The sequence below is a fragment of the Emydura macquarii genome, unplaced genomic scaffold (assembly GCF_026122565.2).
Source record: "Emydura macquarii macquarii isolate MOO-44397 ecotype Brisbane River unplaced genomic scaffold, CSIRO-AGI_Emac_v2 contig_1477, whole genome shotgun sequence".
Taxonomy (NCBI): Eukaryota; Metazoa; Chordata; order Testudines; family Chelidae; genus Emydura; species Emydura macquarii.
Window position 1 is genome coordinate 12914380 of NW_027131614.1, and position 16018 is coordinate 12930397.

Here is a 16018-nt window from a genome sequence, read left to right on the forward strand (position 1 = left end):
AGTGCCTATCTGCATCTCTAGGCACCTACATATCTTTTAAAATGTGGCACTGTGCTCTTAATATAAAGTTAAAAAGTGTCCCTGCAGCTAATAGCTTACAATGGATTGTATACACATAACGTGAGTATAGACAGGTAATTGTAAAGGAGAACAGTGGAGTGACAAAACAAAGGGAAAGAGAATGGAGATATTCAGAGCTACCTCTCGAATGAGGCCTGGTCTACACCAAAAATTGCTATATCACTCAAGGCTGTGAAAAGTTTCATGCCCTGTGTGATGTACTTAGGTCAATCTAACTCCCACTGCAGATACAGCTATGTCAACAGAAGGATTCTTCTGTCGACCTACCTACCATCTCTCGAGGAGATGGATTTACTACAGCAATGGAAAAACCCCTTCTGTCAATGTTCTAAGTGTCTACAGTACAGCAGCGTAGCTGCAGCTGTACCATTGAAGCACCTGTAGTATAGACATTTCCCCAGTACATACGTACAAAGAATGATGTGGTTATAAAGTGATTGTTGGCTTGAGTCTGGCACAGACACACTACTCAAGTGGTGAAACCACAGTGAGTTACACAGCTCACCTCAAACGAGAACCTTATCAGATCACCTTTTATTTTACATATGCCACAGATTTTATAGAAAAAAACAGATTTTAGAGAGATTTTAGACATGCTATTAAACTATTTTTAATCCTTCCACCTGCAAAGCTATGTGATCTTACATATAATGGGCCAAATTCTCTATTGGTCTACACCTGTATAAGTCATTAACATGAGGGCAAATTAATTGTAAATGGTATCAAATGAAATAGTATCAATTCACACCCACTTAGTGCTGGTGTAAATAACTATGCAAGGTGTAGGGCAATGGAGAATCTGTCCCAGGGACTCCAAATTCTGTTGATCTCAGAAGAAGAGAAAATATACAGTCTATAAATGGAGAAAGATATTGTGAACAAGAACTACAGAAATTAGGAGTGAAAAGCTTATTCACTATTAGGTAGCATAGTCTACTTCTGGCAGTACAGGACTGTTCCTACAGTAATTTTGGAATGCTTTGCTCCCTATAGTTGCAACTGTCCCCAACTAAGGATTCTAGCACTTCTGCTAGAAGACTATTCCACTTTTTAACCAATCTCACTACCAGGAAGATTTCCTTATAACCAGCCCAAATTTATTTTCGTTATTTCATAACGGTTATAGTTATACACGTATGTACTACCCTAAAACAGAAGGATGATTAATATTAATCTGCTAATGCCATGCAAACAAATGCATTTTCTTACATGAGATTTCTGTTGAAAACAGAATGTTCTTATTGATGCACAATAAACTTCTTTAAATTAAAAGTAATTTTCACATATAAATGTCTATATCTGAATACAAAAGACAAATAATTTTTTCTACTAGGGTATGTGAAAAAAATTTTATTGTTAGAAAAAATTCAAATAATAATATTTGTTGATATATTTGGCATCTAAAAGTGCCTGGAGTTTCTCTCTCCACAAGATAATTACAGTCAATATCAGAAAAGAAGCCAACAGAGAAAGGAAAGATTAACATATATAAAAGTGTATATTAGTTATGCTATTGTGGTATAAAGAGAATACCAACCATATGCACGCAACTTGTTTCTTCTAGCAGGGACTGGAGGAGATAGAGCTCTGGACTGTGGAATTTCCTAGCAAATATAACAAATATGTCATTTTTATACTTAAAAGTAAGCAAGCACTTCAGACAAATGAGAAGTTAAAATGTATTGAACTTAAAAATATCTGGTGTCTCATCATGATGAAACTACAGGCAGGATGGGGGAAGAGAGAATGAGAACTGATAGTCTCTAGTTATCTCTATTTCTTAAAAAATCTGCTGTTTATTAAAATTGTCAATATCATTTATTTGTACTGTGGTAATAGCTAGAAGTCCCCAACAAGGATCAGGGCCCTACTGTGGTAGGTGCTGCACAAACCTATAAATAAAAGATAGACCCTGTCCCAGAGAGCTTGTTACATTTTTAGGGGGTAAGGAGGATGGAAGAGGGGAAAGTGTCATTAAATGTATCAACAATGCTTTCAGCCATTTAAAGCTTTGTCTACACTACTTTCTGAAAGAGTACTGGAAACTGTCTTGTCTGGTCCACACTAGCACATATACAATTTTCAATACCAGTTCAGAGAGACATATTGTTAAAATCCATTTTCAGCAATGATTCAGAAGTGTAGACTGGGTTTTAAGGACACTGATGTCTAGTTTATCTATTACTTTATGGGGAAAAATTGGTGGTTATGACAGAAAAGGTTAACACAAGTGAAAAATTTGAGGATCTTCAGGACTCTATTATCTTACATAGAAACACTGTAGATGTTGTAACGGAATGGGAATTATTCAAAATATTTTGTGTATGCCTCAGTTTCCCGTAGGTGGTGCATGGTTAACTTGGTGGGGGGAATAGGGCTGTTTATGTTTTGTAGAGACCCAGATATACAGGTATGACAGACACTCAGCTGCCTGGGGCTCCGTGCCCATCGAGAGTCCCAGAAGACAATGGCCACTCCAATTGCACAGACATTTGTCACCTAACAACAAACGGCCATGGATGGCCCACCGTCCATAGGAAGATAGCTGGGTGTGATCAGCTGAAGAACAAAGGACTGGGGAGAGGCCAGGTGGGGTTGTTAAGTGTGGGCTGCTGGAGGCAGAAGAGAAGCTTCCAGACTGGGACTCAAGAGAGGTCAGAGGGCTCTGGGACTGACACAAATGGTCTATGCTGTAACTTTCTGTTCTCCATGTTAACTAAGGACTTTGTACACTGTGTTCCAGTCAGCTAATAAACCGTCCTGCTTTTACAATGCTTAGAGTCACTCCAGAGTAAGGAAGGTGGAGGTGCATTGCTCCCTTTGGGTGTGTAAGTCTACCTCAGGTGTCCCAGGAATTAGTAGTTAAATATTAGGAAAATATTTCTAATTATTGGGATAGTTAAGCACTGGACTAGGTTTCCAAGGGAGGTTACGAAATCCTCATCATTAGAGGTTTTTAGGAACAGGTTAGACAAACACCTGTCAGGGATGCTCTAGATCAGTGGTTCTTAACCTTTCCAAACTACTGTACCCCTGAAGCCTGAGTCCCACCCCCACGGGGCTGAGGCATGTAACTTAGCCCCTGTGGCTCCAGGCAATTGCCTTTCTTGCCACCCCCAATACCAGCTCTGCACTTGCGACCCCTCTAAAACTGTCACAACCCCCAGGTTGAGAAACACTGCTCTAGATTTACTTGGTCCTGCCTCAGTGCAAGGAGCTGGACTAGATGACCTCCCAACATCCTTCCCAGCCCTATATTTCTGTGATTCTATGATGCAAGAGAGAACTTACAAATGTCAGTTCAGAAGTAGGCTGCACTATCTTAGCAATGAAACCATTACATCATCTTAGAAATTGCCTATATATCTTACATAAAATAGAAAGGTGGTATTGACCCCCTGAGAAAGAATTTATCCAGCATATATTTAAGAATTTAGACAGAGCAGGTTATTTTGAAAGAACTTTTAGAATTCAGAAAGCTTGCACATCAAATTCACAAGTACAGGACTGGCTACAGCAAGTGCATCATATGTCATTTGCACTGTTCTGTCAAAACTGTAAGAAAATGATCCCTGGCATTTTCACCAATTACCACTTCTGCATTAATTATTAAGTTTGAAATATAAAGAATCATACTTGCGTGTAATTAGACATACGGCTTTCTACTGAAGGAGGCCTCTCTTCTTTCTGTAGGGACTTGTTCTGAAGAGCAGGAATAACAGGAGACGGTTGCCTCGAAAACTGAAAATCAGGAAAATGTACAAAATTGTAACACATTTCTTATTAATGCTTAATAAATTGTTATTTTAAAAGGGGGAGCTGGCTAAAATAAAAATGTATTGAAGTTTTTAATTCTACATAAAATGACTAATATTTTCATCAGCTGTATTTTAATATTCTTTCATTTGCTTGGACTTTCCTTTAGTTTATCTTCCGTATTTACACATTTTGTTTTCAACTTTTAACTATCTGTTTTAAAAAAACTATTATACAGATAGTTTCACTTTTTAGTTTGCATATGCTCATGATAAAGATTTCAGCCTTCATAATTAGTTCTTAGATGTATTTTTGTGTTCTACTTATAGACAATTACTTTTATAAAATTTATGTAAGTTCTAATTATTTAGTCATCATTTTTAAACCTTATAATTAGCTAAGTCACATATCCTCTTTTTTCCCCTAGTCAATTATCACATTTCTGTACAATATTTCTCCAGTACACACATGCAATGGAATTAAACTATGACAAATTGAGAATCTCTCTGTATAATATATGAATTCTGTATGAGATCATGGACTCTCTGTATGTATGTTTATCAAGACACAAACTCCATTTTGAATGTGCAGCCTTTTGCCTTCTCTATTCTGTTTGTCTCCATGCTGAGATGAATTCCAAAGGCTACTGGCGAACAAATAACAAAAGAGGGTCATTGATTTAAAATGCTGAACCACTGAAATGTAATTGCTTTACACAATAAGATAGCTCCTACTCACAGGACAGGATGCCTTGGAGTCACCTGGGGAAGCTGGCCAGACCAGCAAGGGAGTTACCTGACAGAGAAGACTGGAAGCTTTTAAAAAGGAAGGAGCTGATTTATTTGGGGGTCTCTTTGGACATTTTTTTCCAGTTCAAGGGAGAAGCAACCACACAGAGGGTTTGCATGAGGCAAAAGACCTTGCCCCCGCTCCTGAACACAGATGGTTAGAAAGGGATATTGCGTTTAGGATGTTTGTTGTGTTATATATAATCTGTACTCTCTTGTTCTTTATTTAATAATTAAAGAGCAATAATGTAATACGCTTGGAGCAAAGTGTCAGTTGTTAAGCAGATCACACACACAATCACGTGCTTTCAGAGAGAAACTGTAAACCAGAATGCTCACACTTTGGGGAGAAATTCTGGGGTAGAGTATGTTTAAGGACAAGGGAGTCTGAAAGGTCAGCACTACACATAAAAGGGGCTAGGTAACAAGTAAGCAGGTTCTATCTCTGAGGAGGCGGTGCTAATAGCAGTCTGTGCCCTGAGAGCATGCCTAGGGATTCCAAGATTGGGGCAGTGACTGGATTTCTGTTCAAGCTCCAGAAGACTTAAAATACCTGGGAATCCTGAGGCTTGGAGTCTCATCACAGCAATCTAATGGGAAGCCAGCAGAAAGCACCCAGCCAGATCTTTTACATAAGCCAACTGTCTTTCATTTAGATAATGTCCACTACTATTAAATGTGGAGGATTTCTTACATCATTTAGGGCAGAGGAAAGGAACTGGGGAAGAATTTTAAACCCTAATCAGTCAAATCTCAAATTTAAAAGGATTTAAGTTATTAGGCCCATAATTTATCATACTTTGTTTTTACTTGCATTTGTATCTCACCAAAAGAGTAGACCACATACACCATGGAAGACTTAGTACAACCAAGAAGCTAAGCCTACAGAGTAGAATGGAGGAATGAGACATCCGAACTACAACTCCCATGAGGTACCATAGAGGCATTTCTGAATCAAAATATTTTGGTTTTAAATTTTTTGCTGAAGAATCTAAATTTTCTACAAGGGGAGACATTTTTTGACCAGCTATACTATGTGCATACTAGTCCTTAACCAAGATGACTACGTTAACAAGGCCCACTACCAACTCTCTGACTCAATCATCCATAAAGAACTCAAAGAAAAACCCACACCACAATTCACCCAGGAATTTAAGGATAGCATCAAATCCTTCCCCAAATAACTCTAAGAGAAACTCTACAACTTCATCCCCCACAAACCCACCCCAAGGACCTTCTACATGTTTCCCAAGATACACAAACAAGGAAACCCAGGCAAATCTATCATATCTGGCCCGGCACTCTTACTGAAGGAATATTGGGATTCAGAGAAACCATGCTCAAACCACTCACCACACAAAGGCCAGTTTCCCCAAAGACACAACCAACTTACTCCAGAAACTCCACAATATTAACAACCTCCCTCAAAACACCATCCTTGCCACGATGGATGTCACCACCTATATGTCAACATCCCTTACAACGATGGCATCACTGTTTCAAATAACTACAAGAGAACAGACAACACACAGATATCCAGCCCAAACACATCACCCAATGCATCCATTTCATCCTCACCCATGACAATTTTAAATTCAACCACAAACACTTTGTCCAAAACATGGGAATAGACATGGGTATTAGAACAGCTCCTCATAAGCCAACCTCTTCATGGGCCATATTGAGGAAGGATTTTTGGACCAATGCACCAAGAAACCAATGATATGCCTGAGATACATCAATGATATTTTCATCCCCTGGACAAGCAACCTAAACTCATTTATAGATTTCCACCACAACTTCAGCAACCACTACCCATGCATCAAATGTTTCTGGCACACTGCCACACCAGCATCAACTTCCTGGACACCACAATCAGCTTCAGCAATGGAACCCTACAGCAACTCTGTAAAAGAAATCCACAGATCACCATAACTACCCTCACAGATCTAGTAACCACTCCAAACACACCAAGAAATATTATCTACAGCCACAGAATATGCTCTGAGAATGCAATATACACCTTAACACACTTAAAAACATCTTCACTAAACAAGGACACTCCACCAGAGACACAGTTTGCATTATGGAATGGGCCACTCAAATTTCCCAAGCGAACCTGCTTCAATACAACCCCACGCCAAAAAAGCCCACCATCCTCTGACCGTACATGCTTAATTATCACCTACTACCCCACACTGGAATCCATACAGGGTATCATTAAACAATTACAACCCATACTTAATGAGGACCACAGCCTGAAAGAAATCTTTCCCAAATCCCCACTCTTCTGGCCTTTAAACCATCCCCAGAACCTCTCCAAACTCATCATCAGAAGCAAGCTCCCCACAGACCAGGACACACCAACTCAAAGTGGCAGCAGACCCTGCCAAAACAACAGATGCAAAACCTGCAGACCTCTCTCCACTGCTAAAAAGAGCACTACTCACAGCACGTTTCAAGATCCATGTGTCCTACACATGCCTATCACAACATCTGATATACCTCATCCAGTGCACTAAATTCACCAACAACTACCATGTGGTGAAACAAGACAACCACTATGCTCTCAAATGAACTCATGCAGAAAAATGATAAAAGACAAAAACACCATATTACCTATGAGCAAACACTTTTCACAAAATTATCATTCTATATCTGACCTATCAGTCGTCATCATCAAAGGAAACCTGCACAATGCAGGTTTCTGTATGAATGAATTCATTTCACAATGATTCACAATGACTGCAGAGGTGTTAACAGCCCACTTCACTTTAATGGACTCTTGCTGAATGTGTTAATTCTTTATGCTAAGCAATCTGTTCCATCTTGTATTTAGCCGTGAGACTTCAAGTACCTTTCCCAGATGTGAAGAAAAGCTCTGTGTAAGCTTGAAAGCTTGTCTCTTTCACCAACAGAAGCTGGTCCAATAAAAGACATTACTTCACCCACCTTGTCTCTCTATGCATATACTAGGCTTTTTGGTAAAATATTTCCCACCATTGCCAGTGTTGGCAGATATAAAAAGAGCATTAATGAAGACAGGGCCTTCAGAAGCTGCTACAAAACCATGCAGTTTCTTACCATGATTCAATTTTTCTAGCAATTGTCTTACTAAAAATAAGTTAGGAAGATGTGTTTAGACTGTAAAAAGTCCTTAAAGAGTAGCACCTTTTTTCCCTCTTCCATCTTTGCTATTTTTTCTCGCTCATAGTATTGTCTAAGTTGTTCATCTTGTTTTTCTTCCTCCTCTTTCTTCTTCTTTTCAGCCTCTTTTTGTCTTTCTTCAGTTAGTCGAATTAGCTCTTCGTTTTTTAATCTTTGCTGAAAGAAGAATATTGTTGGTGAATAAAAACAAAAACAAAAAATTAAATTTTAAAGTTTTTTTTAATTTTGCTTGAAAAATTAAAATTATATCTGAGAGGTAAATATGAAAGAAAAAACAACATGCCGTTAATCTAGGTTTTAAAATTAGCACTTTTGCCATATGCATCTTAAACATCCCGGCACCAATGAAGTCAATGGCAGAACTCTCACTGACGTCAGTAAGGTCAGGATTTCACCTCTGATGCATCAGTCTCATTCATGGCTAGATTGAGGCTAAGAGGTTTTTAAGGTTTCAACACCGAGTAAACAGTGGTACATAGCTGCACCACCCTGGCAGGAGCCGCAAAAATAAATTGTGGCTCAGTCACAATTCTTCCCCAGCTCCTTGAGGAAAGTTGCAACAATACACTTTCCTCTATGTTAACATAGCAGCAGGTGAAAGAAAAATCTTTCATTAAAATAAGAAAACACAACTGTAAGACCACAAAAATTGACATTAGGCTCAGAGACAGGTTTAATACTTGATAATACTTCAAACTCTTTTTTTAAAAAAATGATTAGATTTCAAATTGATGGTGTTCTTTTTAGATTAAGAAAAGCGGAAGTTTTTTGCTGATTAGTAGTGGACCCCTCCTACTTTCTAGTTTTCCAGTGGGGTCAACAAACCTTTTTTTGACACTATATTTTATGAGCTTCCTTAGAGTTTGCAAAATGATCTCTTCTTTCATGAACTGGAAAAATTCAAATGCTTCACTGTGCTGATTAGGAGTAAGGAAAGAAATCAAACTATTATAATTAGATAGCACACCTCCTCCTCTTTCCTTCTTTTCTTTTCCTGTTCCTCTTCATATTCTTTTTGGATTTTGGTCCTCTGTTCAGCTAGTCGCTTTTCTTCTTTTTCTTCTTCAATTCTAATTTTTTCACGCTCTGCCTCTTCCCTGAGTCTCTTTTCCTCAATCTAGAGAAGAAAGCTAACATTCATCTGTGGATAACTGCTCAGGGATCCAATGAACAACATTTACCTGTGTGGCATTTTATAGCATACAAGGCAACTGCAAGGGAATTCTAGGACCTTCCTAAGCTACAGCTCTTTTAACTGTTGATTTGTTTAGACCAACAGTTTGAATATACTCTGCACCTTTTTGATGTATATAAAAAGGCTGAATGATCTGTATTTTTTCCCAAATACAAGAAAGCTTAATCACTTCTCCCACAGACAGCCATGCTGTACCACAAAACTGTGGTACAATTTTAAAATTGGTCAAACAACATTAATTTCATACACAATAATATACAATATATATTTTTTTCCATTTTTCCTCTTCCATTCTTTTTAACTATTGTGACACTAGTTTGTTACACTCAAAAACATGTTACGCAACAAAAAATGGAAATGGTTAGCAGAACTATGAGGTTGTGCACATGCATTACTGAATAACTACGTTCTTATTGTCACCTTTGTCTTTCCTCCTTGTCCATTTATGATGCTCACTTGTGCCATATTGAATTTAGACTATTCATTCTTAGACTATTCATGCCTTCACATTTTTATGAGACTCCTAGCACTCTTTGGGAACCCCCAAAATGTTTAAAAAAACAACAGAATCTAGGCCAATCACTAATGGCATCAGTTTTCTGAATCCAGATGGTTTATAGGACTTTGCTAATTTAGGCATAATCCCACAAACACTTAAGCATGTGAATGTTCCCATGAAATTCAGTGGGACTACTCATCTCCGTTAAATTACCCACATGCCTAAGTCTGTATAGCACTGGGACCTTCGACAGCATGCATTGGATAAAATCCTTGATAAGTTGTATTTAAGGACCTGAGCTTTTTTATTCAACAGGCTGATACTGCCACATGCATTCACCTGCAAACGAAGAAAATTCTTGTATGCCTCTTGTCGCATAACCTGTTGTTCAGTTGGTGGCTCTCCAAATACGTTACCTCGAGCATAAGGAGAGGATTCTGGAACTGTAAAACCTAGAAGAAAGATAGTTTTCCAAATATAATCAAAACTAGTTCTGAGAAAGAAAATCAGACCAAAGAAACAGGCCCGCATAAACATTTATCTCCCATGGTAGTTTACAATATCCATTGTCCAAAGAGATATTACAGAAAAAGTTTCATACACAGTTGTTATATTTTATGTGCAGAATTTAGTATGGGTTTCATTGTTCAATTAATATGCATGAGAATTAGTTATTTGAAAACCTTTGTACAAAATGTTACATACAAAGGATCTTAGGATATCAAGCCACATATAAGTAAGTACATACATCACGTTACTATTCTGATGTTTATGCTGAAAAACACAGTCCCTCACAATCAAATCTACACAGCTGCTTTCATATGTAAATCAAGGGTTACTGTTCTATTTTTTTTTTAATTAGGCAAAAAAAAGTTTCTACGTTAACACTTTTTGCTTGTGCTTACCGTTCAGCAGATTTATCAAATATAACTCAATAATTGTTCTTAAAACATACTCTATTTTTATAAATCAGAACATAGTTTAAAAACAAAACAAAATATCTTCCCTGGACTAATGTTCAGATAACAGGATAAACGGCATTACAGAAAATGGGTAGATTAGTGTCAAGTGATACAGATTTCAGTAAGTCAAATTTCTCTGGCGTAAGGAGCAGACCATACTGTGAATTTTAAATGTAAAGTCTTTTCCATCTCAGTCATTTTGGTTAATCAGTTTAAAAAGATATCATTAAGGGTTAGGTTGGCAGTTTACTCTCAGCCTCAAGTAAGGGTTAGCTCAGAGCTGTGCTGCTCCAGGAGCACACTGTTCCAGGAGCAGCACTGGAAAGGAAGATCGACTCAGACATACCCCCAGAGTTGCAGTTCCTCAAGATATTCTATTCTCCAAAAGCAGGTGGAGAAGAGGAGAGGATATGAAGCCTTGGCCCTTTATCAGATACTTCATTCTCCTCCACTCACATCCAGCCTGCTCAGTTGAATGATGTATTGAAGGTATGTGGAAGAGTCATGGCTCTTAGTTATTCCCAATCCATTCACTCAGAATAGTTGAAGGAAATATTAGGCACACAGTCACCACTGTACACCTCCCACCCTAAATCCAGATTCAAAAACTGAGAAGCTCTGTGAAGCCAAGTCCCACTTATTCCCTTGTGACTGCATTCATAGGCTGCAGTTACAATCTAGTCTTACATTTTTTTATAGCCTATGACTGTTTAACTTCTAACATCAAACACATTTTAATGTCAAATTCATATTTAATTTTCCACTTGTGAAATCATAAATACAGTGATGATGAAGAAACAGTGATGAGCATCATGTAAGAACCTATATGCAATAGAATACTTTTCATGATGTAACTAATATATCTGTTCCTCTATGACAATATGTTCATTTGATGTGAAATTCACCCTTTGCAGAAAGCCAGAAGGAAGCCTATACACCATTTGAGTCCCACAAAAATGGTACATAAGCACTATTCAGGGTCTCTGCACAGGGGTGAATGTCACTCTCAGGCTTTATTGCCTTGCTTGACTTTCAGTACCACCAGGCAATACCACCATAATTAAGAGTCTGCCATTATTATTTATCATTTTGATATAATCATAAAAACTTTGCCAAATTTCCATCGCAAAGTAAACAAATTAAAAACTCAGTTTTTCAAATCTCATCCACAGCAAACAAAATTAGTTGGGTTAAATGTTTTTAAGTTACTAGCTCCAGGAAAAAAAAGGTTTTGTTACTAGCTTAAAAATGGCTTTCTACTGAAATAAAATGCAGCTGGCAATTAAATTAATACAGAAGGATTAACTGCTTCGGGAAAAACAGAAGCAATTAAATGTAATTTAAAAAAAAAAAACCATTGTACTTGAGCCAGAGCTACTTTTCATAATTTTTCACATGCCAAGAAATCAGTCACATAAAAGCTGTACTGATGCAGACTAACTCCAGTACTAACCATTTTTACTGAATGTTCTTTAGATTAAACAGTTACCCATGCACATAAATGTGGACTGAAATGACTCTGAAAGAGTCACTGGTCTATTATATCAACTACACAGGCAGGATAAGTCTTGAAAAATACTTGTAAGCAATATGAGCTCAATTAGATTTAAAGAAACATGAGAAAATAAACACAAAAATGACACTAGAATTAGTGCTCTATGCTCATTATGGGCTATAATTAAGCCAGCCAAAGCACAGGAATTCAGACCAAAAGTTGGTTCTCCGCTCTGAATTCTCACTGGCATGCCCAGGCAGTGAAAGAACCTAAGAGAGCAATGATCAGAATTCCAAGGCACCAAGAAATAAATTGTTTGACAAATCAAACTTTATGTTAACATTTCCTGTTCATCTATTCCAGGAATTTTCAACCTTTTTCTTTCTGAGGCCCCCTCCCCCAACTATAAAAACTCCACAGCCCACCTGTGCCACAACAACTGTTTTTCTGCAGATAAAAACCAGGGCCAAGGTTAGGGGCTTGCTAGCAAGGCAATTGCCTGAGGTCCCACGGGGGCCTCGCGAAGCTAAGTTGCCTAGGCTTTGGCTTCAGTCCCAGGCAGCGAGGCTTAGGGTCCAGGGCTTCAGCCCCATGCAGTGGGACTTCAGCTTTCTGCCCTGGGCCCCAGCGAGTTTAACGCTAGCCCTGCTTGGTGGACCCCCTGAAACCTGCTCGCAGACCCCAATGGGCCCCAGAACCCTGGCTGAGAACCACTCATCTCTTCAGTTTATAAAGTAGTACCTTCTTGTTAAGGAACCACATATCACAAAAGCATAAGAGCATTTTCTCAATAATTTGCACAATAGGAGATTTTTTATTTATTTATTTTTTTAAATACCCAATCTAATTCTTTTCCTCAAATAGATACTCTAACAACATGCTTTAAAAATTAACAGGATAGTGATTTAACTGAAATGGACAGTGAAATTACTGGCCTGTAACTTTATGTTTTCATCATCTCCTTTTCCTGATGCTATGAAATAATTCCTTAATCATAATAGTTATGATTTAATCTCCCAGAAAGCCGAAGGCAAAAAACTGGAAATCATCCCCATTACATAAGACTCAGTTCATGGCTTTTCTATTGGTCAAGTGATTTCCCAAACAACTCTTAAAGAAACCAAATAAATATTAATACAAGAGGGGAATACAAGAGAGAAGCAAGCGGTGGGATGGGCGGGGTGGGGAAGATAACTATGACAAACAATTACTTTAAATAACTTTCCTTTGTCATAATCTCTCTCTTTACACCATAATCTACAAAAAGGCCTTGTCTTGCCTGGAATATCAAAACTTCAGCCCCCATGTCTTTGACTAAAAAAACAACTACAGAGAAATCCCACCTAGCAAGAAGCAACGAATACAAAGAACCAACACCACTGTGGTCTCCAACATCTAATTTGCTCAGGGTCTTTAAGGGTATGTCTACATAGCAACTAGACACCCTTGGCTGACCTGTGCCAGCTGAGTCAGGCTCACAAGGTTCAAACTGCAGGACTGTTTCATTGCTGTGTAGACTTCCAAGCTCGGGCTGGAGCCAGAGATCTGGAACCCTCCAAACTTGCAGAGACCTAGAGCCTGGGCTCCAGACCAAGCCCAGAAGTTTACACAGCAAAGAAACAACCCCGCAGTCCAAGACCCATGAGCCCAAGTCAGCTGGCATAGGCCAGCTGTGAGTGTCTAGTTGCTGTATAGACATACCCTCTGAGAGAAGAACCGATTCTTCCATCTCCTTAGAGACAGTGTTCTTCAGTGTATTAAGTTACAAAGGGATACCATTAACTTAATCTTCCTTGTCTCATTTTTTATGTACTACCGTTACTTGTAACAACTAAGACTACTATCAATAAAAGTTTACAGAAAAACATTTATTTGTTTTTGTTTTCATTGCGCATCTGACAATACTTTCTGCACACTGTTCTCTCTCATTAGCATGGGTGTTTCATACAACAAAGGAAAGATTTAAAAATTAGAAAGTGTAATTATAAAACCCCAAAAAGTCTGGCAAGGAACACAGGGACAGGTTTGGTATCTAAAATTACCTGTAATTTATTTAAACTGACTAAACTCAAGATGATGTTTCCCTTTAAATGTGTGTAATTTACTGTAAGTAAAAGATTGAGTTGATCATTTGTTTGTTTTTTAATTCCAAAAATCACCTCTGTATATGAGTTCCCCATAACCCTTATAGGACTTCAATGTTGTTTATTTTCCCTAGTTCCTACAATTAAGTGCATCCCGATTATGGGTTACTACAGTAATCATGATCTTGAATGGGGATCATATAACTATAGATGATCACAATGCATATGAAGACGGGAGTATAATTCAGCTCTAAATTGAGCATTTTCTGATCTCAGCATTATATGAATTCGTTTTTGCATTTATTACAAGATCCATCCCTAGGCTCTTCCTCTTTGCCTTCTTTGTTATCTTTTCTTCTATCATCTTATTTCACTGTACCATTTTTTTAAAATAGTAGGAATACAGGAAGCTCTCTAGGGCAGGCATCATCTCTGATTATTTTGTACATTCTAGCACAACTGGGCCCTGAACCTGGTTTGGGTTTTTTGGCACTACTGCAATATTATTAATAAAAAAATAAGTATAATTATTAGCAAGGAAATACAGATGAGTAAACAAATGTTCTATGCTTCCAAAGACAATAAGGCAAGAGCACTGTTGGGAAAGAGGTGAGACTACCTCACAAAGCAGGCATGACTGACAGTTTTATGAGATGACAGAAGAAGAGAAATGTACAAGAGGTTGAGAATTTTGATCATCAAAACCTAACAAAGTTTATAACTGATAACATAATATTCTTAAAACCTGGTGTTTTATTTGTAGATGCTTCTGTTTTCTCTGGTCTTGGGGAGGCCAAACTTTGATCAACCGATACAATAGCCCTTTTAACTTCATAGTGTCTTGCTTCTGGATTATGATATGCATCTTCATTTTGCTTGTGCATCATGTTCAAATCAGCTAAAGGAGAGGGGAAACAGCTATTTATAATGTTTTATTCCCACAAGAGGCACGTGTACTGTACATTCTCAAAAACAAGAAATATTTCACCAGCTCTACTTTCAGGACACACCAACTACGGGAACAAAAGATTAAATAAAAATCAATTATGTGAGCTACAAGTGAGAAAAATGGTCATCTGGAACTCACTGAAAAAGGAAATAAAATTGCCAACAACTTTTTACCCAGAAAACTTTTGTCAGCAATGACCCTTCACAGCAAAAAGCAGAAAACACTACAAAAAGCAAGGGTAAAAGGTTTGAAACATGAAACAGCTGACACAATGTGTCATGATTGTATTTGGTTCCGAAATCCTCCTCTGTTAAAAAAAGGTAGTAAAATACTTTGATTTAATATTATTGAGTATCTATACTGTTTATTTCATTTCTCCTAATGCTGAATGTTGTACATCATTACCTGTGAATTTGTTCTTTTCACCTTTATTAATAATTCAGCTACTACTGTGATATATGTAAACAAACATTCACAATATGTAGTATACTCAATTATACCAGGACTGAAACTTATCATCTAGTAATTTTTTTTAAACAGATTTTTTCAACATAATTTGCATGCACTATATTCATTACTACAAAGACACTTGACAACTTTTTCATAAGTCATGATTATGAGATGCCTAATATGACACACCTTAAAAAGTCCTGATTTTCAGAAAGTGCTACGCTCCTACCCTCTGAAAACTGGCCCTTGTAAGGTGTCACACAAAAACTGAGCACTCAAAATCGTTAGTTGCTTTTCTAAATCTTGACCACTGAATATTTTTGGCTCAAATCTTTCCAACATGAAGAATTACTAACAAAAGATTCTACTAATCTTTGTATAGTAGCACAATAACAGACCTACGTGTTCAAACATCAGTTTGAGTCCCACTGCTGCAAATCAGAGCAGAGAATCTTAAAGTGACAGATTATTGTGCTACAGTTCAAAGAGCAATGTTCTAATAGCACTAGTTAATAACATTTGCCAGTTTTATCTATCAGTGCAAGATTTAATTCAGGTTTTTCTTTGCCAACCAATGGATTATTTCCACAC

The 16018-nt window shown here is 37.7% G+C and overlaps 1 protein-coding gene across 2 annotated transcripts in view; it reads right to left on the bottom strand.

Annotated features, from left to right (window-relative positions):
* The window catches only part of CSPP1 (centrosome and spindle pole associated protein 1), a 165122-nt gene that overhangs the window by 56541 nt on the left and 92563 nt on the right, over positions 1-16018 (bottom strand). For both annotated transcript variants that reach the window (XM_067553656.1, XM_067553654.1), the window contains 6 exons: positions 14774-14926; positions 9827-9939; positions 8761-8910; positions 7797-7949; positions 3718-3822; positions 1619-1685 (listed from right to left, as the gene is read on the bottom strand). In XM_067553656.1, coding sequence (XP_067409757.1) covers positions 1619-1685; positions 3718-3822; positions 7797-7949; positions 8761-8910; positions 9827-9939; positions 14774-14926 — 741 coding nt within the window. The remainder of the gene's footprint in view (positions 1-1618; positions 1686-3717; positions 3823-7796; positions 7950-8760; positions 8911-9826; positions 9940-14773; positions 14927-16018) is intronic.